At 42.8% G+C, this 25841-nt stretch overlaps 1 protein-coding gene across 2 annotated transcripts in view; it reads left to right on the plus strand.

Moving 5' to 3' along the window:
• The window catches only part of LOC126427339 (RNA-binding protein 45), a 146695-nt gene that overhangs the window by 16173 nt on the left and 104681 nt on the right, over positions 1 to 25841 (plus strand). For both annotated transcript variants that reach the window (XM_050089665.1, XM_050089666.1), the window contains exons 3-6: positions 2164 to 2358; positions 6812 to 6996; positions 14725 to 14864; positions 20043 to 20170. In XM_050089665.1, the coding sequence (XP_049945622.1) occupies positions 2164 to 2358; positions 6812 to 6996; positions 14725 to 14864; positions 20043 to 20170 (648 nt within the window). The remainder of the gene's footprint in view (positions 1 to 2163; positions 2359 to 6811; positions 6997 to 14724; positions 14865 to 20042; positions 20171 to 25841) is intronic.

The following is a 25841-nucleotide window of genomic DNA, read 5'->3' on the forward strand; positions in this document are numbered from 1 at the left end:
ATAGTTAGAATAGGGGCTAACTCGGCTGCAAATTCAGTATAGAATCGGACAGGGATTCTGTTGGGCCCTGGAGCTTTGTTCAGTTTTAACGATTTCTGCTGATTCTCAACACCACTGACACTAATACTTATTTCATCCATCTTTTTCAGTTGTACAGGGATTAAATTGTGACAATTCTGAGTTTTTGATTGTAGAAGAACATTTGAAAACGGAGTTAAGCATTTCAGCTTTTGCTTTGCTACCTTCAGTTTCAGTTCCTGTCTCATTCGCTAGGGGCCGAACACTAACTACCTTTACATATAACCAGAATTTCTTTGGGTTTTGTAAAAGATCATTTGATGATATTCTACTATGACAGTCATTGAAGGCATCACGCATTGCTCTCTTGATAGTCAGGATCTCTCTATTTATAGCCTTATGCTTTGTTTAACACCTATTATGCAGTAATTGCTGTTTCCTTAGAAGGTTTTTTTTTTTCCCCCATTATGAACTGTTCTACTGAGTATATATATCTATCCAGTGCATGGTCAACTAGGCTTATAAACTTGAGCCATAGTTCTTCTACATCCTCTTCCCCTGTGCTGAAAGTTTCAAGTTCCTCATTGAGATATGACACAACTAGATTTTTTACCTAGTTATTGAATATATAATGGAAAATGTAAGATGGAATTTAACAATATTGCAAAAAGGAAAGGTGCTACTCACCGTATAGCGGAGTTGCTGAGTCACAGATAGGCCTATCTGCAACTCAGGATCTCTGCTATATGCTGAGTAGCACCTTTCCTTTTCACAATATTGTTACTGAACTTATATAACTTCCTACTTGTTTTTGTTGTCCTTTGTACTTTCGCAATAATTGTCGCCACAACCACATCGTGACCACTGATACCAGATTCAATGTGGACATCCTTAAAGAGATCAGATCTATTTGTTGCTATTAGATCCAATATATTTCCATGTTGAGTGGGATTCCTAACTATCTGTTCTACGTAGTTTTCAGAGAAGCATTTAGTAATGTTTCACAAGATGTCTTATGTCGCCCACCACTAATAAAATTGTAGTTTTCCCAGTTGACTGTTGGGTTATTGAAGTCTCCACCAAGGATTACAGTACGATTGGCGAACTTGTGTACAAGTGACGGAGGTTTTCTCTAAAAACATTCAGTGACTTCAGGAGATGTGTGGTGAGCGATAGAAGGATCCAGTTGTCATTTTATGCCCACTCCTGATACCAAGTCTTGCTCAAACAATCTCGCATGCAGCTTCAATTTCTTCTCGGTGGATTAGAGTTTCTTGTGTACTGTGACAAATACACCACCTCCATTTCCCATTTGTCTGTGCTTTTGATGCACACTAAAATTTTGCCCAAAAATCTCACTGCTATTTATATCGGGTTTCCACCAGCTATCTGTACCTAGTACTACATGAGCTTCACTGCTTTTCACGAGTGCTTCAATCTGTGACACTTTGTTGTGAATGCTTTGACAGTTTACCATTAGGATTTTAATACTCCCACATGTGGGAGGCATGAAACCAACTTTTCTATGCCCTCTTCATACAAAGATGCCACCAGTGAAGACAGTCATTGCTGAACAAAATTTTTTGTGCCTTTGTCACTGTCAAAGTGCCTCCCTCCAAAATCATGCTTAAAATTAAAAAACAAGTGGTAGTCAGAAGGAGCAGAATTTGAAACAAAAGGCGTGGAGTGATGAATCGAGACATCGTATTGCTTCACGGCAATGCACGTCCCCATTCTGCTGGGTTCACTCGAAATCTTATTCACTAATTTAATCAGGAGCAGTTTTATTCCCAGCTGTACAGCCCCAATCTCGCACCTTCTGACTATCACTTGTTCTCGAACTTGTACCATGTTCCTGAAGGACGCCACTCTGACAGTGATTATTACACAAAGAATGGTATTCAGTAGTGACAGTCTCCACTGATGGGATGTTTGTATGAAGAGGGCATACAAAAAGTATGATATTTCCACTCTCCCCCCTTCCCCCTCCCCCAAAACTGGACATTCTTTTCAGACGTGCCTCATAGTTTTATGGAAAGGTGGGGGTAAGGAGCTTTGGCAGTAATGGCAGGTATGCAGGATATATACAGTACAGATTTGTGGTGCAAAATGTGTGTCGAGGTGACGTCGGGTCTCGTGCTGCAGCCGGGACCAGGGCTCGAAGCGGGAGATGAACGAGTCGGAACGGCTGCTGCGGCTGTTCTGCGTCGTGCCCAAGACGATGACCGACCAGGAGCTGCGCGAGCACTTCCAGCAGTTTGGCGACATCGACTACGTGTCGATCGTCAAGGACCGCGAGACCAGGGAGAGCAAGGGCTTCGCTTACGTCAAGTTCCACAAGTGAGTATCGTTCTGGGTAGTCTTCTTACGTGTGTGACCTCATTACGAAGGAGCCTAGTGTCTCCGATTACTGCAGCTGTGCTTTTCTACATTTGTAATACTCAGTTTCGTTATTAACATTGGTTTGTTGATTTATTGCTGTTCTGTTATTGTTTCTTTCAAATCGTGTGCATGTTTTTCAAATAATGATGAACTTTTATTGCATATAGACGATTACGAGGCAGCACGTTGGTGGAGCTGTAATTTGTACTCGGGTGATTCGTGTGAAAAGGTTTCAGATGTGATTATGGCCACACCGTGGGATTAAGACTTTGAATGCAGAGTGGTAGGTGGAGTTATATGCGTGGGACATTCCATTTCGTAAATTGTTTGGGAATCCAGTCCTCAGAGGTCCACTGCATCAGTAGTGTGCCAAGAAAATTAAATTTCAGGCATTACCTCTCACCTCGGACAATGCTCTGGCTGACCACCTTCCCGTAATGGCCTAGAGCAGCAGTATTCGTGTAGAGTTGGCAGTGGTAAAAGACAACCGACACTGTGCGAGATGACCACAGAAATCAATGTGTGGCGTGCGTCGAATGTATCCGTTAGGACAGTGCAGTGAAATTTGGTGTTGACGAGCTACGGCAGCAGATGACCGCTGCGAGTGTCTCTCCTGGGCTTGTGACCGTATCAGTTGCACCCTAGGTGACTGGAAAACTGTGGCCCGCTCAGATAATCTAGATTTCAGTTGCTGAGGGCTGACGATACGGTTAAAGTGTGGCGCAGATCCCCACGAAGCCGTGGACCCTGCTTGTCAACGAAGCACTGTACGAGCTGGTGATGACTCCGTAATGGTGTGGGCTGTGTTCACGTGGAATGGACTGGGGCTTCTGGTCACACTGAACTGACCATTCACTAGAAACGGTCATGTTTATCTACTTGGAGAACGTTGCAGCCATTTGTGGACTTGACGTTCCCAAACAATGACGGGATTTTTATGGACGACAATGTGCCATATTACCGGGCCACAGTTGTTAGTGATTGGTTTGAAGAACATTTCGGACAGTTTGAGTGAACAATTTGGCCGACCGGGTTGCCCATCGTGAATCCCGTCAAATACTTATGGGACATAATCGAGAGGTCAGTTTGTGCGTAAAATCCTGCGTTGGCAACACTCTCTCTATTATGAATGATAATAGGGGCAGTGTGGCTCAGTATTTCTGCAGGATCTTCCGACGACTTGTCGAGTCCGTGCCACATCTGCTGCACTCTTCTAGGCAAAAGGCGGCCTGACACAATATTGAGTATCCCGTGACTTTGTCGCCTCAGTGTAGTGCCTGTACGAAGCTTGTAAGTATGCTACCCAAAGTCTCTGAAAGAAGTATTTTGTGGTTAGTGTACTTTCCGTGTCTTGTGAAGAAAATCCTTTTTTCTTGAAATGTACTTCCCAGTGGCCTTTAAAACAGTATTTGGTGGTGTGTATACCTCCCACAGCCCTAAAAGCTACATTTCAGAACAAACAAATAGCAGCCAGTGCAGTGGACTACCACTAGATGCCAGGAATGTATGGAAGTGGAACAATGTAAAGTAATAAACGCAATAAAGAAAAACAGTTGCTGGTAAGTATACTTCACCCGGCTTGTGAGAGAGGTAATAAATTGTACATTTGCTTGCACGCTTATAAATGACTAGGATACAGAAAATTTTACGCCTTTGATGATTGTCAAAATATATCTGAATTTAATTTGTCCAGATTCTGTACTGTCACAATTTACACAGTACGGAATTACTGCCTAGCTGTACCGTTCAGGTATTAAACAAGATTTGAATATATGGCTCCACTTGCAATGCAGAAATGCTTGAGGACCACTGTTGGCAATAAGTCTGTAAGACAGCTGACTAAAATCATGAATGTACTGTATTTCTGTCAACTTTCACCTCACAGTTAGTTCCCTTCCATTAAATAACTGCAATTAAAGAAGCACTTTGCAGAATTATCTGCCTTCCGAAGGTTTGCTCATGATGATTTACAACTGTACTTGGAACAGTAATTTCCACCAGTAGCCGCATTAAATCTCAAGGTTTGGAATGAGACACAGTTGTATACTTTTAGTTGTAGGTTGATTTGTCGCCATAAGAGGAAAGCTGATTCTCTTTTCATCAACTGAATGTATGTCTAAATGAAACTGTTTATTCTAGAATGACATTTTACATTAATTTTACAGAGATATTCATTGCACTACTTTAAGCTTTTCGTAGCTACCCATTATTGCCTCTTCTTTTAATAATCCACAATTGCAAGTAATGGTTAAAGGGTACTTTCATTCAGTATTTAAAAGTAATTCATTTTTTATGTGAATATTGACATTGGGTTCGAAAAACCCTCTCGCAATTGTCATCACAGATGCAGATGCATGTATGCTGTAGTAAGAACGGGGCATGTGAACTCAATAAAAACTGAAGTATAGGTGCGACATTACGTCCTGAGGTACTACGTGTTACTTACCAATTTTCCATTTTTCTCTTTTCCAATGGAATTTTGAAATACAGAATAGCCAGAGATCAACAGCAGGGATCATCTTGCGATTGCTGACTGTTGCCTCTGTTGTAGCAGTGTCGGCCTCATTATCTGTGGCTGATGCAGTGAAGACTTATCTGCATTTGCGCCACTTGTGTACTACATATGAAACGGAAATATATGTTTTGTAAAATGTTGTAGCGAACAAATAAAATTATTGATTTACATAAAAAAATCATTTTGTCATACATTAAATTACTACTATGTCTTGACACCAAGATTCGCCTAGGTAGGAAGAACAGCAGTGTGAAAGCTCCAATATCTTGTCACACTAAAAGCTCCAATGAGCAAACAGTTTGGATAAGTATTTGCACTAGAATATCATAGGGGAGAAACCAGGAGCTTGTTCTCCAGCTCATAGAGTTGAGAATTCTTTTCTTCCTCTATATTTGATGATACGTTACCACCTTCTGAAGCTTGGTTGACAATGTGAGGTGCTTCTCTGACCACCAGTATGAAATCTCCACAGTATGATATTCTTCTCCAATTGTTCTAGTAGATACTATTTCATTTCTAATCTCCCCCCCCCCCCCCCCACCAATAAATAAAATGTCCCAAAATAACTTTTCCACTTACAAAATTCATACTTTCTTTCTTAGAATTGAACAGTTGCTACTCAGTTTGACAGTAAATTAGCACCTGTACCTGTCTCTGGTTTGTACTACCTCCAAAATTAATTCTCATCATTTTATGCTTATTTCACTTCCATATTTGTATTTGGTCATACTGGTTTTTTTGCCTGTAGGAAGTATGAAGTTATCGTAGATAATGAACAACTCACTTCTAAATAGTTCTCTTAAAATGACCAGTATTGTGTAAACATTATGTTTATATCCGATATGTTTGCTTACCTATTTGCCGCCGGACACCGCATTTGGTGCACCTGTGTTATTCCTGGTAGTGATGTGATGTCTGCAGCGAACGGCAAGCGTTGCTACGATACATAACTTGTGGTTCCTGCGCGTCAGTTCCTTCATGACTTGAAGTGTGCACATCACTAGTATGGCTCTAAGAGTTGTGATATCCATAAAAAAAAACGTTGCCTCAGATCACTTCTGCTCACTTACACCCATCCTCCTCCTTCCGCCTTCCGCCTCACCCCACTGTCAAGGTTTAGTTCATTTATGCACACAGTTGACTGACATATTATATAGTATCTGCACTGTAGTGACTGGGGAAGAAAATTGGTCGATGTATTTCGACCGTACTGAGAGCCTCCCTGTAAAGAGTGCACAGTTATTTTTGATCCTGCTTCCACTCTAAGTACCTTGTCAGTTCTATCTGTAGTGTTGTCAAGTGCATGTTGCATGGCTGTGAATGTGTTTGAAAGGGCTCTGCAGCATGCTGATCAGGGCTATGAGCTACAGATTCAGAGTCCGTGTTTTGCATATTTTTTGATTATGAAATTGGATGGGAGAAAGCTTCATGTCGAGAAATGACTTAAACTGGGGAAGTACTCTTTTCACCATCAAGAAAATTATGCTGTTTCTCATCAGAAGCAATCATTTATTGAAAGCCTAAATATAGCCAGAAGAAGAAGAAAACAAGCACGGACCAATGAAAAAAAAACTGTTGAAATTTGTGCAGAGACAAACATTTCAGTCAAAAAGTTCTTGTTATAGCGAATAAAAACTACTCCCTTTTTGTTACTACTTTATCTCCAGTTGCCTTTTTTTTCTCTCCTGTCAATTTCAAAGCACTAAGAATTCGTCTTCATGCACCTAGTGCAGCAACCTTATAAAGTTGTATATCTCGTTTACGAAAAAAAGATCGAACAAAATAACTGTTGCTGATTTTGCCAAAAAATAGGTACTAAAATTTCGGATTCCTAGAAGTGTGTAATTACCTGGCATACGTACAAGATGAAAATGGATAACTTTAAATATCTTGCAGAGTATCTCATGCAGCCAAGGCGTACGAAGGCTGCGACCGTTCATTCAAGGCGGTGTTTGCCGAACCCAAGCGGCAGGCACAGAGGGACAACCCTTTCCCTGACCGCTTCTCTTCAGCGTCCGGCTCGGGTGGAGGGATGCCTGGCGGGGGAGTGTTCGACAATGCGTACACTCCTTTCAACAGCCGTAAGTACTGTACATAGATTTTTGATGTTATAGTGCTGTAATGATGATTGTATTTTATAAGAACGTCGTATGTTTCTCGTCACATTAAAAGGGCAAGTAACTTTTGTTTCCATACTATAGGGAAAGGACAGTATGTAGTAGCATCTCATGTGTGTCAGTTTCTCAATCGTCTGAGATGCATTATTTTCCATGATGGGTGAAACGTATTCGTGAGAACCCAGATTATTTCAGGCACAGTGGGCATTCCTTGCTGAATGAAGTCTATTAGCATCAGATATAGGCCTTAGTTTGAGGGAGAAATTTCTGGTAATGTACTTGTAAAACACAGAATTGTATGCAAGTACAGAAGTAAATTAAATTACCGACTCCAAGAAAACTGGAAAAGAAGAAGATTAAGACTTTTGAGGTGTGATGTTGCGAAAGGTGGCAGAAATCTTATGGACCAACAAGATAAGAAATGAAGGTGGTCCTCTGCAAAATTTACTAGGAAAGGAACGTCTGCGAAAAACTCACGGGAAGAGTCCAGACGATAGGACACGAGCTGAGACATTGAGGAATAACTTCCGTGATGCTCGAGGGAGCTGTAGAAGGTAAAGACTGCGTCAGAAAACGGCAAATAATTTAGGTTGGCCTCCGCAAGTGCTACTCTGAAATGAAGTAGTTGGCACAGAATAGGAAATGGTGCCAGGCTGTATCAAAACAGTCAAAAGACCAATAGTCCAAGGAATAAAAAGTTATTTGTTGACTTCAGTAGCCCAGAAAGGGAGACAGTTGTGATATCAAGGATTATATTGCGGAGGTTTGAACGACAGCTGCAGTTTATAGTCTTGTCAACTGAGAAGTGTGCACGAGGATTTGAAATTGGCAAAGATCGCAGAGAGAAAGTAAAGAGTGGAAGAACCGAAAGGTAGTGACAATTGACACATGTGAAGTTCTACGGTATGTTTGCCTCGGGTTTCAGAAATGGTGTGGTGGCTAACAGAAGAGATAACTACAAGTTTTGTGTTTGTCAAGTGTCCAAATTCCTTTCTAACAGCAGTAAAATGAGCGAAATGGTTTGGGTTCCACATTTGTGTCACAGTTCACAGACAAAAGCAATTGTTTAATTGATTGCATAATTATTAATGGAGAGGCAGGAGATGTTTGTCCAAATACTGAAACAAAAGTATTGGTCTCGTACCGTGTTACTTTGGAAGCCTGTAAAATGCTACCATATGTTTTCATCAAAGGAGACCACTGTCTTTCAGAACAGGTTTTGTGTGTGTGTGTGTGTGTGTGTGTGTGTGTGTGTGTGTGTGTGTGTGCGCGCTTGAGTATACATCCTTTAACTTGGTTTAAAATTTTATTTCGGCTGACTATTCTTTTATGTCTTCCTTAGTTAATGTCACAGATGTGTTTCCACGTGTTAGGGCAGGGACAGCCATTACTCTAAAAAGTTTAAACTTTTTATCTGCTTATGCCTTGTCACCCAGTGTAATGTGTATTTGAAACTCATTTATCATTGAATTTGTTTTCATATTTATATTTAATATTGCAGCCTAACAGCTGAAAATGTGACACCTGTTTTATTGATTGAGTACTATGCTGCAGTGTTGCAAATTTCCCTTTGGAAGACATTGCTTTGAATTTTTTTACTGAAATGATGATTGTTATGCATTTGATTTAGGTGATGTGTTGCAAAATGGAGGTCATTTTCTGACTTACGAATAATTATACGATCATCAGCAAAGAGCAGAATATATCTGTGTGTGTGTGTGTGTGTGTGTGTGTGTGTGTGTGTGTGTGTGTGTGTGTGTGTCCTGATATTAATCTGAGACCTTTTGCTTGACAGTGCTGTATAAATTTATGTTAAATATAGTAGGTGAAAGGCTACACACTTATTCGTGAAATCTTTTCGGGTGATCAGCCGAGTAAAGGCGTCGTCTTCTCGCAACGTTTCGAAGGGTTTCGTACCCATCATCATCAAGCGAAGTCTTAATCTTCTTCTTTTCCAGTTTTCTTGGAGTCGGTAATTTAATTTACTTCTGTACTTGCATACAATTCTGTGTTCTACAAGTACATTACCAGAAATTTCTCCCTCAAACTAAGGCCTATATCTGATGCTAATAGACTTCATTCAGCAAGGAATGCCCACTGTGCCTGAAATAATCTGGGTTCTCACGAATACGTTTCACCCATCATGGAAAATAATGCATCTCAGACGATTGAGAAACTGACTTCGCTTGAAGATGATGGGTACGAAACCCTTCGAAACGTTGCGAGAAGACGACGCCTTTACTCGGCTGATCACCCGAGAAGATTTCACGAATGGAATACGCCGAGAAAGTCTCAAATCACATTTACACACTTATTGCACTCATCTATTGATCTTTATTGCTCCTGTCTTATCCTTCACTGTATTCTTCATATTTTCTGTGTGCTGACACAATTTCTGTATTACTTGCAGTAAATGTCTCCTTTATCCTGATTCCTCCACGATGTCACTGTCTTCAAAAGAAGTCGCAAGATGAGCACCAAACAAAGTAAATCTAGTGTAACAAAATGAAGTTAAATAAAGCAGGTGACACTGAAGGAATTAGACTGGAAAATGAGAACGAAATAACCGTCGGTGACAAAAGTGGTTAAAAATGCAGACGGGTAATAGTAAGAAAAGTGTTTTTTATTGCTGAATTGTGTAAATGGGGGTTTGGGTCCCCACTCCCCTTTTTCCAGTTTCCTTAAGTGCTGGCATTGTCCATTTTATCCTCTCGGAGATGACCCTCGAAGTTGCAGCTTCCTGCAGTTATCAGTGTGAAGAATGTGCAGCTGTGCTGCGATTTCTGAACACTGCTACGTCACTTCACAGGACCTGTCTCTTCTGTGCCGGCACTTGTCGGTTTGTTGTTCTGAGCTACTCTCTGTAGACCTGCGTACAAGGGAATGTGATATTGGTGCAGCCTGGCAGCATAGATCACATTCTGGGAGAGTGGTGAGTAGAACACAGGTGCACGCTTCGCAGAAAGTACGACGGGAAGTCTCATTTCCTCGTCAATAGACGATTGTTATCCAAAACGTCCATTGGTCTCTGCCATCTGAGACCGACTGTATGGCCTCAGGAGAACAAGAGTAACAGACATTTTTTTCTGGACACAGTCTAATTGGCATTTCAATTAGTGAGCTGGCTGGCAAACGAACTAAAGAAGTGTAGGGGATCAATCCCAGACTCTTACGGTCATTGTGAGAGAGGACGCATTGGTGAGGTCCTCACTACACTCGAGATCATGGGGAAAACATTGTTGTCAATAACACATGTATTAGGCAGCAATACAAGATTGTGTTCCAAAGCACTGCCCCACGACCGGGCCGGCTCGTGCCCTCTCGCAGTATTGCCGACACGCTAGTGTCCACTACGTCACAGGCGGCGGTCGACTGTGGACTCTGGCAGCCTCCAGCTCTGCGTATCGATCTCCAAAATGCTCCAGTGGATGTCGAAGATTTGCACTCGGGAGTTTCACTCCTGGTCCACTCGAAGTACTCGGTGCCACGCAGGGGTCGGCTCTCGGTCCCCGTTTAGGAAGGGGGAGCCGGCAGCATCACTGTTTGCCACAGGGATGGGACGAGCAGCATCGGTACCCACGCACTCGAAGGCAGATGACAGACAATGTCAGAGTCACACAGGTGGAACCTCCGGCAGGCCTACAGGGTGGTGGGGGTCGTCATCGTTGTTACACGGTCAGAAATCGGCACGAGTCAATCGAATATTTGTTGAAACATGTGGGGTATTTGTGTTGCGTTCCCCGTGCACTCTGTGGTGGCGGGTGTGTCACGGTTTCCCTCACTGTCTGCTCTCTTAGCGACTTCAGACTTTTGCAACTTCATCTTTCAGAGGATCTTCGTGTTCTTCCTTGCATCTCTTACAAAGCTCTACTTTGTCACTAGTATGACGGTATCTCTCAGCTTCCGTGATGTCCATACGCTTTGCTCGCAGACTCGGATACTAGATCGTTCCCCCGTGGTGCGATACCTTCCGCGTTTGCCACAGTTTGTTCGGCACTCTAATATTCATTGACACAAGTGGTTCCTCTTCCGGCAGTTGCGAAGGTAGAACTTGTATGAATTTTTAGTGTCTGTGGGGTATACTATCCAGTGGCATAGCAGAAGCAGTGGGGATGGAAACATTCGAAGTACATATACTCGTGCAGTGCCATATCCTGAAGAAATGGAGAAAGAAATGTCAAGGAAGTACAAAATCAAATAAACTACAGACCATCAAGCTCACCACCTAGGTCTCTGCAGACTTTGCTACGAAGCTCGAGAAGGGCAGATATTGTCTTATGCTGCTGCACTATGGGATGTACCGAAATAACTTGTTAATTTCTGCTACTGTGTGAGAAGTACCCCTGCAGCATATAGGTGAGAAACCTTAACAGTTCGCCACATCGTCTGAGATTGTACGGCTTCCCGAGACGTGCAATGTCAATTGGACTTTGGACAGCATCTGTCAGAGGCACTAGCAGATGATGAAACATCCACAAACTGTGCACTACACTGCCTATGAAGTAGTGGATGCTACAGCAAGATCTGAAGGCAGTATCGGTATGTCAGTTTAGGGAGCAGAGATGAGAGGGTGTTCTTGTCACTGTTGATCTGACAGTGAGGCACCACCTGACCCATTCCTCGCTCCTGAACCTACAGTGGACAAAAAAAGTCTGTATTTCAGTCTCTCGGCATAAGATGCTAACTGCATGTACTAGACTGCCATTTTAACTTTTCTTTAGTGAACGTGGTTTCATTTTTCATTGTTGGAATTTTAGTAGGCTAGTTAGTCACTTGTGTACCTAGTACAGAACATATGATCATTTTGTTACTATTATACAAAGAAAGGGAACAAAAGGCATATACCTACCCCTTTGGACACCAAAAGAGAATAGGGAGTCTAATAATCGTGTAGTCGATTCCTTTTATATGTATAATCTTCGTCTTCATCGTGATCTTGTTTCGTGAAATGTTTATCAACAATCTGTCACAGTTTCAGTACATACGTTTGGCAACTAGATTGGAACCGGCTGTCCTACTGAAGCTACAGTGAAAGTGCCTAACCTTAATAACAAACATCAAAATGGTAATGCGTGCTTTATAAAATGCGGAAAGGAATTAGACATTGGCTGTCAATGTGCATAGACTGAATCAATTTGGAAAGTTGAAAATTTGTGCTGGACCGGGATTTGAACCAGGGTCTCCTCGTTACTAAGCAGTTGCTGTGACCACTGAGCCATCTGGACTACCCTAGCATACACCCTGTCAGACCCAAATTCTCAACTTATTCGCACACTACTAATGCAGTGCTTATTCCCTGTTATCCTCATTACTCACAGCATTGAATTCGTAATAGCTGCCGGATTAAAAACTGGTGACTGTTCTTTCAGGCATGTCTGAAAGACCAGGCACCACATGTACAGGGCGGTCCATTGATAGTGACCGGGCCAAATATCTCACAGAATAAGCATCAAATGAAAAAACTACAAGGAATGAAACTCGTCTAGCTTGAAGGGGGAAACCAGATGGCACAGTGGCTGGCCCGCTAGATGGCGCTGCCATAGGTCAAACAGATATCAACTGCATTTTTCAAATTGGAACCCCCGTTTTTTATTACATATTCGTGTAGTACGTAAGGAGATATGAATGTTTTAGTTGGACCACTTTTTTCACTTTGTGATGGATGGCGCTGTAATAGTCACAAACATACAAGTACGTGGTATCATGTAACATTCCGCCAGTGTGGATGGTATTTGCTTCGTGATAAATTACCCGTGTTAAAATGGACCGTTTACCAATTGTGGAAAAGGTTGATATCGTATTGATGTATGGCTATTGTGATCAAAATGCCCAACGGGTGTGTGCTATGTATGCTGCTTGGTATCCTGGACATCATCATCCAAGTGTCCGGACCGTTCGCCAGATAGTTACGTTATTTAAGGAAACAGGAAGTGTTCAGCCACATGTGAAATGTCAACCACAACCTGCAACAATTGATGATGCCCAAGTAGGTGTTTTAGCTGCTGTCGCGGCTAATCAACGCATCAATAACAGACAAAATGGGCGAGAGTTGGGAATCTCAAAAAACGTCAGTTTTGAGAATGCTACATAAACATCAGTTGCACCCATACCATATTTTTCTGCACCAGGAATTGCATGGCGACAACTTTGAACGTAGTGTACAGTTCTGCCACTGGACACGAGAAATTACCGGATGATGACAGATTTTTTGCACGCGTTCTATTTAGCGATGAAGCGTCATTCACCAACAGCAGTAATGTAAACCGGCATAATATGAACAATTAGGTAGCAGAAAATCCACGATGACTGCGACAAGTGGAATATCAGTGACTGTGGCAGGTTAATGTATGGTGTGGCATGATGGGAGGAAGGATAATTGGCCCCCATTTTATCGATGGCAATCTAAATGGTGCAATGTATGCTGATTTCCTACGTAATGTTCTACCAATGTTACTACAAGATGTTTTATTGCATGACAGAATGGCGATGTACTTCCAACATTATGGATGTCCGGCACATAGCTCGCATGCAGTTGAAGTGCTATTGAATAGCGTATTTCATGACAGGTGGATTGGTCGTCGAAGCACCATACTGTGGCCCACAGGGTCACCTGATCTGACGTCCCCGTATGTCTTTTTGTGGGGAAAGTTGAAGGATGTTTGCTATCGTGATCCACCGACAATGCCTGACAACATGCGTCAGCGCATTGTCAACGCATGTGCGAGCATTATGGAAGGCGAACTACTCGCTGTTGAGAGGAATGTCATTATGCGTATTGCCAAATGCTTTGAGGTTGACGGACGTCATTTTGAGCATTTATTGCATTAATGTGGTATTTACAGGTAATCACGCTGTAACAGCATGCGTTCTCAGAAATGATAAGTTCACAAAGGTACATGTATCACATTGGAACAACCAAAATAAAATGTTCAAACGTACCTACGTTCTGTATTTTAATTTTAAAAACCTACCTGTTACCAGTTGTTCGTCTAAAATTGTGAGCCATATGTCTGTGACTATTACAGCGCCATATATCACAAAGTGAAAAAAGTGGTCCAACTAAAACATTCATATTTCTTTACGTACTACACGAATATGTAAAAAAAAATGGGGATTCCTATTTAAAAAACGTAGTTGATAGCCGTTTGACCTATGGCAGCGCCATCTAGTGGGCCAATCATAGCGCCATCTGGTTTCCACCTTCAAGTTAAACAAGTTTTGTTCTTTGCAGTTTTTTCGTTTCTCACTTATTTCGTGAGATATTTAGTCCAGTCATGATCAATGGACCACCCTGTACAGTTCATAAACTGTTCACTGGTGACTGTCACAATCGACACACGCCACTCTAGAGAACGAACTGGCCGATTCGAAACTAGTCACCGTATGTAAGTACTACAACTGTGATAGACTGTTAATAAACGCTTTGTGAAATATTAAAAAGGCTGCTGCTCGTGTGTCAACGGAATATTGAAACTGAAAAAATGGAAAAATTATCTTGATTGGTCACCTGTGGATGCAGAGGTGGTACAGTTACACTGCGGAACTATCCACCTCTGCCACTGCGCCAGTAAAAATTGTGAGCTGTGTGTCTTCTAGGAAATGTTCAGCAGCCAGAGAACTGTTAACATTCGACAAAGTGAACTCTCGATGAGCTTTCACTATTAACCGATACCGCGACTGCTCTTTCGACAGGAGGGGTACCGCACGAAAGCTCGGGGAAGGTGACGCTGCGCGTGATCGCGCCCGGCAGCCTGACACAGGACCAGCTGTGGAGGCTGTTCGACCTGGTGCCGGGCCTCGACTACCTGCAGTGCGACCCCAAGCTCTGGATGGTGAGCCTCCCACACTTCTCACTGACATTTCTGTGCATCTGGCTTCTCGTTTCACATAAATATTTTCGTTTAAGCTCGGTGGTGGAGTGTTCTGCTGCTGAAAAAAGACTAGTAAAGGTGTCCCAGGAGGATGGATGCGTGGGATCTAGGGCAACACACACACACACACACACACACACACACACACACACACACACACACAAAATGGTTCAAATGCCTCTGAGCACTATGGGACTCAACATCTGAGGTCATCAGTCCCCTAGAACTTAGAACTACTTAAACCTAACTAACCTAAGGACCTCACACACATCCATGCCTGAGGCAGGATTTGAACCTGCAACCGTAGCAGTCACATGGTTCCGGACTGAAGTGCCTAGAACCGCACGGCCACCGCGCGCACACACACACACACACACACACACACACACACACGCACCATGACACACAGAATAGTGAAGCATATTACTCAACTTTGGTAGTACTGGTTACAGCTGTTGTAGGATGCCAGCATAGCCTATCTGTCCTGTGTTGGGCACAGTTCTATTAACACAAAGTAAACAAGGTTTTCTGAACTAAAGCCAAAACAAAAGTGAGCTTCCGTCTTGATGTACAATTTGAAGAACAGCTCCAAACTAAAGTATTCAGTTAAATTTCTGGGCAGATGGTGTCTGTCCACATACGATAATACTATTCACTGTGCTGTTTCTACCGAAGACTGACAACTGTCTATCTATCGGCCACTGTGTCTGTCTCACTTGACTGGAAGACATGACAGATTTTCTGCAGGAACTCCCTACCGAGGCTCACACTGACTTACAACTTGCAATGGATAACTTCTGCTTTTGCATGGTTATGTAAGTGTGCACCTCTCTTCCTGGTGGCACTGCCACCCCAGGGGGCGTGATTCCGGCGAGCAGCGTGATCGATTTTTGTGTGGGGATATTCCTGTTACGGACAGACATCAACGGTACGTCTGGTACCAGCTCTCGCAATCTATTCTTGTGTGGTATCTCAGTACACCAAAATGCATCGTACAATTGAGGTATGGTGTGGTGAGTAGGCATGTAAGTAGAGATTTTTGTGTGGAGGGGGATGCCCAGATTGGATATGCAGCTGTATAATCCATTTTTTAGGAGAAGATCCACGAAATAGCTATAGCCTCTTGCTGTGAATGTAGTGTTCCTTTGTCTTTCAAAGTTAAGATTTTTAACAAAAGTGCTGGAAGGTCGATAGACACACAAACAAACACACATACACACAAAATTCAAGCTTTCACAACAAACGGTTGCTTCATCAGGAAAGAGGGAAGGAGAGGGAAAGATGAAAGGATGTGGGTGTTAAGGGAGAGGGTAAGGAGTCATTCCAATCCCAGGAGCGGAAAGACTTACCTTAGGGGGGAAAAAAAGGATAGGTATACATTCGCGCGCACACACACACATATCCATCCACACATATATAGGCAGACACATGTAAAGGCAAAGAGGTTGGGCAGATATGTCAGTCGAGGCGGAAGTACAGAGGCAGTTAAGATTTGTTTAGAGCCCCGGATATTAAATATTGTGCTCGTCTTCAGCAGCTTAGTAGGCCATGATGCAGCAATCTGACATCTTCACCAGATTATGCATTATATGCTGGAAGTCAGTGACACAAATCAAACTTTACTTTTCTGGAATAAACATACTGATGCTGCTCATAAATATGTGTTGTTTATTCTTCAAAACCAAGGTAGTAATTTTCATGTAACAAACATTTTAATCACATGACTGGTTTCATAGGTAGCCCTGCCTTTGGTGGGAAAAGTGATGCTTGAGACCGGACTGCAGTAGATGGTGGTAGGAGCATGTGGGGGTCAGTTCTCATTTCTGGATCTATTACAGTGATATGAGCCACGAGGCAAAGGATTGGGAGCAGGAGTCGTATAAGGATGGACGAGGATATTGTGTAGGTTTGGTGGACAGTGGAATACCACTCTAGGATGGCTGGGTAGTATAGTGAGTAGAACATTTCTAATTCCAGAGCACAATGAGAGGCAGTTGAAACCCTGGCGGAGAACGTGATTCATTTGCTCCAGTCCTGGGTGATACTGAGTCACGAGGGGGTGCTCCTCTGTAGTGGGACTTTGAAAGGTGGTGGATGACGGGAGAGAGAAGACGTGTGAGATCTGTTTCTGTAAAAGGCTGGGAAGGTAATTACGGTCTCTGAAGGCCTCAGTGAGGCCCGCAGTATATTTCGAGAGGGCCTGCTTGTCACTACAGATGTGATGGCCGTGGGTGGCCAGGCTGTGTAGAAGGCGCTTCTTGGTATGGAATGGGTCAAAGTTGATCTATTGCTGGTGGGTGACAGTTCGATATGGTCGGAGCCACTGATGGAGGTCAACATCGAGGGAGGAGGACCAGGTGAAGCGAATAGGATAGATGGTGTTGAGGTTGTGGAGGAATGTGGATCGGGTGTCGTCACTCTCGATCCAGATCACAAAGGTGTCATCACTGAATCTGAACCAGGTGAAGGATCTTCCTGTAGATGACCCATGAATAGGTTGGCATCATACATGTTTGTAGGGGGTGCATTCAAAGGAGAAGAGATTGTGGGTGAAGACATGGTGGGTTACGGTGACTAGGAAGGGGGTTATAAGTTTGGGATCTGTCAGGTGTTGGGGAAGGTAGTGTTCAGTAGCGGCAAGGCCACGGACATTAGGGAAGTGGCATCAGTAGTGCCGAGCAGGGCACTGTGTGGTAAAGGAACGGGAACTGTGGAAAGTTGATGGAGTAAGTGGTTGATGTCTTCTGTATAGGAGGTTAGGTTTCAGGTAATAGGGTGATCGTGCTGATCTGTGAGAGCAGATTCTCTTCGTTGGAGGACAGTAACCAGCCACATTGGAGTGTCGTGGGTGGTTGGGTTTAAGGACATTAGGAGGCATATAGAAGGTAGGAGTGCAGGGAGTGGTAGGGATGGGGAGAGGCTCTAAGATGGGCCTAAGGATTTGAGGAGAGATTCTGCTGTATTTCTGGAATGGGATGTGTAGTTGGACCAATCTGACAGCCAGCAGAGTCCTTTTGCCAGGTACTCCTTGCAGTTCAAAACAAACGGTAGAGCATTTCTCAACAGGTACGATACTAAGGTTGGGATCTGTTTTTAGGTGGTGGATTGCAGTTCCTTCCACAGATGTACGGTTAGCTTGCATGTCGAGGGGTTTGGGGAATGATGGTGAGACAAGGTTCAAGGTTAAGAAATTCTGAAAAGTTAAGAGGGTGATTTGGGGGCAGTGGACTAGGATCACAATTGGATGGAGGAGTGAACTGAGTTGGGCAGGTTTCCACATTGGTCTTCGATCTAGTCTGATCGGTAGGGTTGAGGCGAAAAAGTGCTTCCATTGTAGGGACCAAGAGCAGGAAAGAAGGTTTTTAACAAATCCAGTGTGTTGAATTTGGGAGTGGCGCAAAAGGTAAGGCCTTTGAAAAGGACTGATACTTCTGCGGAACTGAGGCTTTTGGAGGAAAGGTTCATAAGTGTGTCTTGGGTTACATTCTAGATTCGAATTGATGGTGGGTGAGAGTTTTTGAGGATGGTATAAATGTTATAGGTCTGAGAGGCAGGGTTTGTCAGCTATGAGGGGATGTGGGGAAGGTTTGGAGACCGTTGTAGAGGTGGTGGATAGTGGAAGTCCAAGATGGGAGTAGGAAGTGAACAGATTGGAAAGTTTTTTGAGGTGGTGTTGCAAGTAGTTCCTGGAGACAAGAATTTCAGTGATGGAGATGGGATCCGGGAATTTGGGATTGCAAAGCAGGAGAATTTTATGGATGAAGAGGAGTTATTGTAAGGAGGTTTGTACCTGACTTACACGGTTTTGCAGGATGATGATGGTAAGGATTAGGAACTGGTGCATTCTGAACAGATTAAGTTTATTGTGGAAGGAGGGGTTGCAGCTGTAAGTGGATGATTTGATGGCAAGGCCATTTGGGGGATTCCATGAGCAAAGCAACAATGCAGGAACAGTATTTGGGATTGGGCTGTGACTGAGGATAAGGAAACTTTTCCGTATTGGTGCAGATGGAAGGAGCAAGGGTCCATGACGGAGGATAAAAACGCATAAAACGACAGAAATAATGTTGAAATATGTGCGAAAAAATTCGTAAAAATACACAGGAAAAATCACAAAAAGGGTGGAATGGATGAAGCACAAGCAGATTAAAGTATAATGTGGATTGCAACTTGGTGGGTGGATATGTGTGAAGAAGGGAGGACAGCAGATATGATAAGATTAGTTGATGTTAGTATACGTGAACCGTAGTAAGAGAACAGAAAAAGTTGGAGGGGGGGGGGGGGGGGGGGTTGGTAGGATGATGTAAAAGTTTGTGTCGCACAGAAAACCTGCGAAAATACCCAAGAGTGACACAGGAAGTGTGTTCAAAATGAAGGTCTAGGATTACTGATATCGGCTGGAGTAATGTGGTACAAGAGATGCTGCACCAACAATCAGCATGGTCATGTAGCTGTGTGTTATGCACGGACGAGACAGTCGATACTTTGTGGTTCGTAAGTCAGAGCTTGTGGTACAGTTTGGAATGTGACATGTAAGACACAGAAAAGAGGAGGAAAGAAAAGTAATGCATTAGAAAATAGTAATAAAGAAAAACAGCACTGGGCTACAGGATGGGAGAAAAGCTGTCAGGCAAAATCAAAGTGGAAAATTCAGTATGGAATAATGAAAGGTGTAGATCACCACTCACCATATAGTGGAGATGCAAGTCTGTGAAGAGGTCTCTTCCATACATGCAGTTACATACTATACATGATATTCTTATCTCTCACTTTCATTAAACAGTTACTTGACACATTTCAACTGCACCATCCTCAGAAATTCACTGCTAAGTGTTTTTCTAGTATACGAAGACAGTAAAACTCTCAGCTTGCTCTCAAATCCATAGACTGGTCATACAGAACACACCTAACAAAGAGTGAGCTACAGTATAATGTTTCGCACGACGTGTGGCCTGTGATAGTAAGTGAAATTGCTGTCGAAAGTTTGTGACAGACTAAAAGTGTGTGTCTGACTGGGACACCAACCTGGGTCCTAAACCTTTCGTGGGAAGTGCTCTGCCAACTCGGCGATACGAGCGCGACTTGCAACGTGTTTGGGGGCATGCTGCCAATTACTGGTGGCGGTTTCTTGTTCCGCAGGGTAAACAGCAGGCGACGGCAGTGTACAACTCTGCGCAGGCAGCCGCCTACGCCCTGGACCGTCTCCACGGCTTCGAGTACCCGCCCGGATACCGACTCATAGTGAAGATGGATCCTGACCGTCCCCTGTAAGTACGGCTGCAGATTCACCAGATTATTATTATTATTAATTTTTTCATGCTCTATTAGTAACTGTTCCAAATTACATTTCAGTGTTCATATTGGGGGCTGCTAGTGCCACCCGTTTCGGCTGCTTTCATGCTGTGTCAACAGTCCCACAAAGTAAGCCATGTGACAGGGTATGGCAGAAAGTATCTTGCTAAAATATTATGAAACAGGATCAAAAACTAATGCACAGAAATTGTTTTGTGATACTTTTAAAGTGTGGGAATCTTCCATTTCCTTGGGGATAGTTCATTGTATGGCTCGCGTCTGACTCAGCATTTCTCTGTATAAGTAACAAATTCTGCTGTGTGATGCTCGTAGTAGTTTAAGTGTGCTCTCGCACTCTGACCCTTGCCATCATTTGTTGAATATTTTGGCACCTGCCATTCAGATGGTCTTAAAGTTGAGTTTTTTGGGCTTAGTATTGTGTATTGTACTGTGGAAAATACAGAGTCCCTCTGTTGACACCCACAAATGTGTCCCTTACGCTTATGCACATCGACTATTAAGTTTTGTCTTTCAGTTACATGTTATGATGGAGTGCTCAGGATACTAGAAGCGAGATTTGAATTCTGGTCCAGACATTGACACTTCCTTTTATCATGCTATCTTGTCTAATGACCCTGACTGGCACATTCCAAAACATGTCAGTTGTGTGAAACCTTATTCACACTTTTCTCAAGTGACATCGCTGTTCGTGTGTTTATTAATGACATTGTAGACAACGCTAGCAGTAACCTCAGACTTTTTGCAGATGATGCCATTATCTATAATGCAGAACTGTGTGTAAGAAGTTATTTAAATATTCAGTCATATCTTGATAAGGCTTCAAAGTGATTCCTAGGTAGCCAGTTTAGTTTAAATGTTCAGAAATGTAAAACTGTTCACTTCACACAATGTAAAAACATTGTATCGTGTGACTAGAGCATCAGTGAGCCACAGTTGACTGACGGCCACAAGTTTGTTTGTCCCGTGGAATAGTGTCACTTAGATATTGAAGAAACTGACCTGGCATACACTTGAAGATATGTGGAAACTATCCTGAGAAAGCCTGGCTACAAATTTCCAAGAACTGGCTTTAAGTGAGGAATCTAAAACATGCTACGAAGCCCTAGATACGACTTCCTTAGCGATTGCGAGGACAATATTAGACTAAATACGGGGCACACAGAGGCATTTAAGCATTCGTTATTCCTGCACTCTACACATAACCGGAACAGGGAAGTGCCCTAATAACCGATTCAGTGGGCAGTAACGTCTGTGGCGCACTTCACGTCAGTTTACGGAGCACTGATGTAGATTTAGTTGTTGTGCTTGAGTATTCTTTACATTGTAACCCTAATTTAGCTGTGTGATTAGTATTCAGGTTAAGTGTGCTGATAAATACCATCAGGTCTACCCGACGGAAGGCCCTCGTCACACACCATTATTATTATTATCATCCATGTTCTGCCAAAAGGCAGGTTTTCACATGGTATTTCTCCAGGCTGTCCGGTCTTCTGCCATCCTCTTCAGGTCTGCATAATTTCCTCTTCCCTTTGTCGTCTATCATCTTGTATCTCCTTCTTCCTCTGTCTTCTTCCAAAGCATCTGCTAGCAAGCACTCCATTCTCAATGAATGCCCCAACCAGTTCCTTTTCCTTTCTCTTACAACCTTCAGCAGACATCTTCTCTCACCAACCCTTTCAATACTCATTTATTGCTCACCCTTTCTATCCAGCTTATTCTGTCCATTCTCCTCCACATCCACATCTCAAATGCTTCTAACTTGTTTTCATCATCTCGTCTCGGTGTCCGTGTTTCTGCCCCCATATAGGGCCACACTCCAGACAAAACATTTGCCAAGCCTTTTCCTTAGACCTTTTCTTTAATTTGCCACATAAGTCTCCTCTTTCTGTTGAATGCCTCCTTCGCTATGGCAATTAGTTTTCACCTCCTGGTGACATCTCAAGTCTTCAGTCATTGTGCTTCCAAGATATTTAAATGCACTTACTTGGCTAATGGCAGATTGTCCTATTTTAATATTGGACAGTCTGCATCTTGTACTGATGACCATACTCTTTGTTTTTGCCGTGTTCAAAATTGGAAAAGTGACTTGTAAGCTTCCGGTCAAAACAAAGTGCTGTGAGGTGTTTGGCAGAATGGCATGCTCGATCTACTGGTAGCAGTTCAGCTACAGAAGAATAGTGAACTGATGTAAAATTTATTGTCCCATTCCCACTATACTTAACACAACTTTAGGTTAGTGTCAAATGTGATGAAACTGGCTGCAGCAGCATGTGTTACGTAAGCAAAGTGTCATCTCTGCCCGTACTCGAAATGCTTTTCAGACCTATGAGGCAGGCATAATGGCACATTTAATGTTGACAGGGAACTTGATTATTTTACTTGGGACACTCAAACGCGGATCCCACAAAGCACATTACACCCTCGGGGTCTGGCAGGCCTCCTGTACCCTGACCTCCTGTCGTCGGATGTGTTTCTGTATCTCACGGTCAGAGTTGAGGTACGGTTGAGGTATAGTAAGTAGTTTTGACATCGTCACCTTCTTTGAGGTAAGGTGTATACCTCTTTCGGGCTGAAAATATTAAAATTAAATTTTCTGAGTAGTTTCCCGTTTTTATTAGATTATTTGACATACATTGAGACAGAACAATGTGAAAAAAAGTCTTACACACATTAATTGAACACATGTGGGACGGTTGCAAATGTAGCCACTGTGCGCGAAATATCATTAATTTTTTTGTACGTCCATCCTTGCGATAGGAGGTCTGACAGATTTCGGCCGTTCACTTATGTACGAGGGTGGTTTGAAAAGTTCTCAGAATCACCACCAGAGGTCGGCACTAGCGCAATGAGTTGTTCACGTGATATTCGTTGGACTGTTGCCTGTGAACACGTGCCACATCAGTGCTCTCGGAAGAGAGCTGTGGCGGTGACGTGGCTCTGTTGTTTCCGCGTAGTGATTTGCGAAGATGGAAAAAATAGAGATTCGGGCAGTGATTAAGTACTTCGTGAAGAAAGGTATGAAAGCAAAGGACATTCGTGCCGATTTCCAGAAGACACTGGGGGACTCTGCTCCTTCATATTCAACTGTTGCCAAGTGGACGAACGAATTTAAATTTGGTCGGGAGAGCTTAAATGATGATCCGTGCAGTGGTCGGCCGAGGCATCATTAGTACAGAAATCATTGCAAAAGTGCACAAAATGGTCACGGAGGATCGCCAATTGAAAGTGCGTGAAATTGCTCACGCTTGCCAGAGCTCATCTGAAACGGTATAACACATTTTAATTGAAGAATTAGAAATAGAAAAAATTATCTGGAAGATGGGTGCCGCGATTCTTGACGCCGGATCGAAAACTCACGAGAATGGACATATCGGAACAATGTTTGGCCGTTTTAGGAGAAACGAAAAAGATTTTTTGCACCGGTTTGTGAGCGCAGATGAAACTTTGGTGTACTACTATACCCCAGAGACAAAACAACAGTCAGAGCAGTGGAAACGTGCTGATTCTCGGCCACCGAAGAAAGCAAAGACAATTCCTTTGCTGGGAAAGGTCACAGCATCACTGTTGTGGGATGCGAAGGGGATTCTGTTTGTAGATTATCTCCCCACTGGGCAGACAATTACTGGAAGATACTGTGCTAACCTTCTGCACAAATTGCAACAAAAGACACACGAAAAAAAAGGCCAGGTTTAGCAATGAAGAAACTCGTTTTCCATCAAGACAGTGCGCACCCGCGGACGTGTCATCACCGTGGCAAAATTACACGAGCTGAGGTACGAATTGTTACCACACCCACCTAATTCACCTGATATGGCTCCATCAGACTTCCATCTTTTCCCAAAACTGAAAATTTTTCTCGGTGGATGAAGATTTGGAGTTGACATATGCTTTGCAGGTCTGGAGGAAACTCATTTTTGAGATGGGATCGAGGCACTGGAACATTGTTGGACCAAGTGCATTAATCTACAAGGAGACTGCATTGAAAAATAAAAAGTTTGTCATGCAAGTACTTTTTCTGTTCTGTTCTGTTCTGTCCTGTTCAGAGAACTTTTCAAACCACCCTCGTAATAAAATGCAACACATACAGCCATCCTTACGATGTTATTATTTGGCTACCAGCTTCAGTGCACCATCTTCAGGCCTTAGCTGACGTTGAGGCGGTTAAGTCCAGTTGGTAGTTCACAGTTGGGGACACGTCACCGTCGTTACGGGCAAAAATCGATGCTGGCTACTGAGGAATCGTGAGTATGATTGAAGTTAACCCCCTCGGCGTCAGTTAAGGCCTGAAGGTGGTGCACTGAAGCACCGAAACTGGTAGCCATATAATAAATAACATCGTAAGGACTGCTGTAGGCGTTCCATTTTATTTCAGTTGTTCATTTTTGTGATAAGGTAAAATGCAGTTCCTTTCTGCAATTAGACATAGGGCTACTTGACAGAGACCACACTTCCAGTTGGTTCTGCGAGGTTCTTTCTTTGAGCTACAGTGTACACAGTGCACTCAGGTGCCACGCATTGGTAGATGCTTTGCTTCTGTTTTGTTTTATGTTTTTCAACTGGAACAACAGTTTTACATTTTTGCTAATGATTATGTGCTCTAACTCTCTGAAGTAACGCAAGACAACATTAATTTTTTCATCGAAAAATGAAGATCACTGTCTTCGGCTAACGTGACATCTCCACTTTAACTCCTGCTGACAATCTGAGTCAGCATCAAAAGAAATGCCTTCCGAAAGGTGTGCCAGAATTTCCTCTGCTTTTATTCTGTGAGAGTGCATCGTGTTTAACTGGAAATAAAACAACTTGTCACAGCTATTCTTGAGCTGTAGTGGTTTTGAAAGGAAGCATCACAATAATTACGAAAATAAGTACATAAATTTAATTATTATCTCAGAAAATAAAGTATAATTAGAACAGAACAGTTTTCTGTGCCTAACCTGTGCGCAGAATGTGTGTTGTAGAGACAAATTCGGTCACAGTTTGAAAACAAAAATCGTTGGCGAGTGCATACAAAAATGGCTCCTACATTTGCTCGTCTAACTGCTAAGGTTTGAATCATACGAAGTAGATAGAGCTGTAGCCACCACAGGGCAGCGTATACTGGAGGTAGGTTACACGTGCAGCTACTGTGCGTATGCCACAAAGCGAGAAAATCCCAGGTGGCTTCAAATAGAACCACATCACCTGAAAGAGCCACTTATATAACAGAGTGAAAAATTTCCCGAAGCAGTTGCAGGATGCTTCTACATTGTTGCAGGGCCAGACAGAAGTATCATCCTGTAACAACCGCTTTACTCTTCCCTCCCTGGTACCACGTTCTCCAGTATTCATACATGTGTTGAAATACCTATGATTTGCATTAAAAAAATGACCATTCTTTTGAAATGATAATAGGGTTTGTTTTCCACTGTCATTGTTAAATCAGAAAAGTAACATTCATACGAGTCCTTACTTCAGTTCTGTACTATTTCTCATATTTTCATCATATATATCCCACACAAAAAGATGTTGGCCTCCCAGTGCCAGCAGAGAATTTGTAAGTGTAACGACTTCACTCTGATAACTTACTAATACACTCAGGAATGTATCCGTAAATAAATGTTCATTTCGTCACAGTTTCTCATT

Source organism: Schistocerca serialis, chromosome 11 (assembly GCF_023864345.2).
Source record: "Schistocerca serialis cubense isolate TAMUIC-IGC-003099 chromosome 11, iqSchSeri2.2, whole genome shotgun sequence".
NCBI lineage: Eukaryota > Metazoa > Arthropoda > Insecta > Orthoptera > Acrididae > Schistocerca > Schistocerca serialis.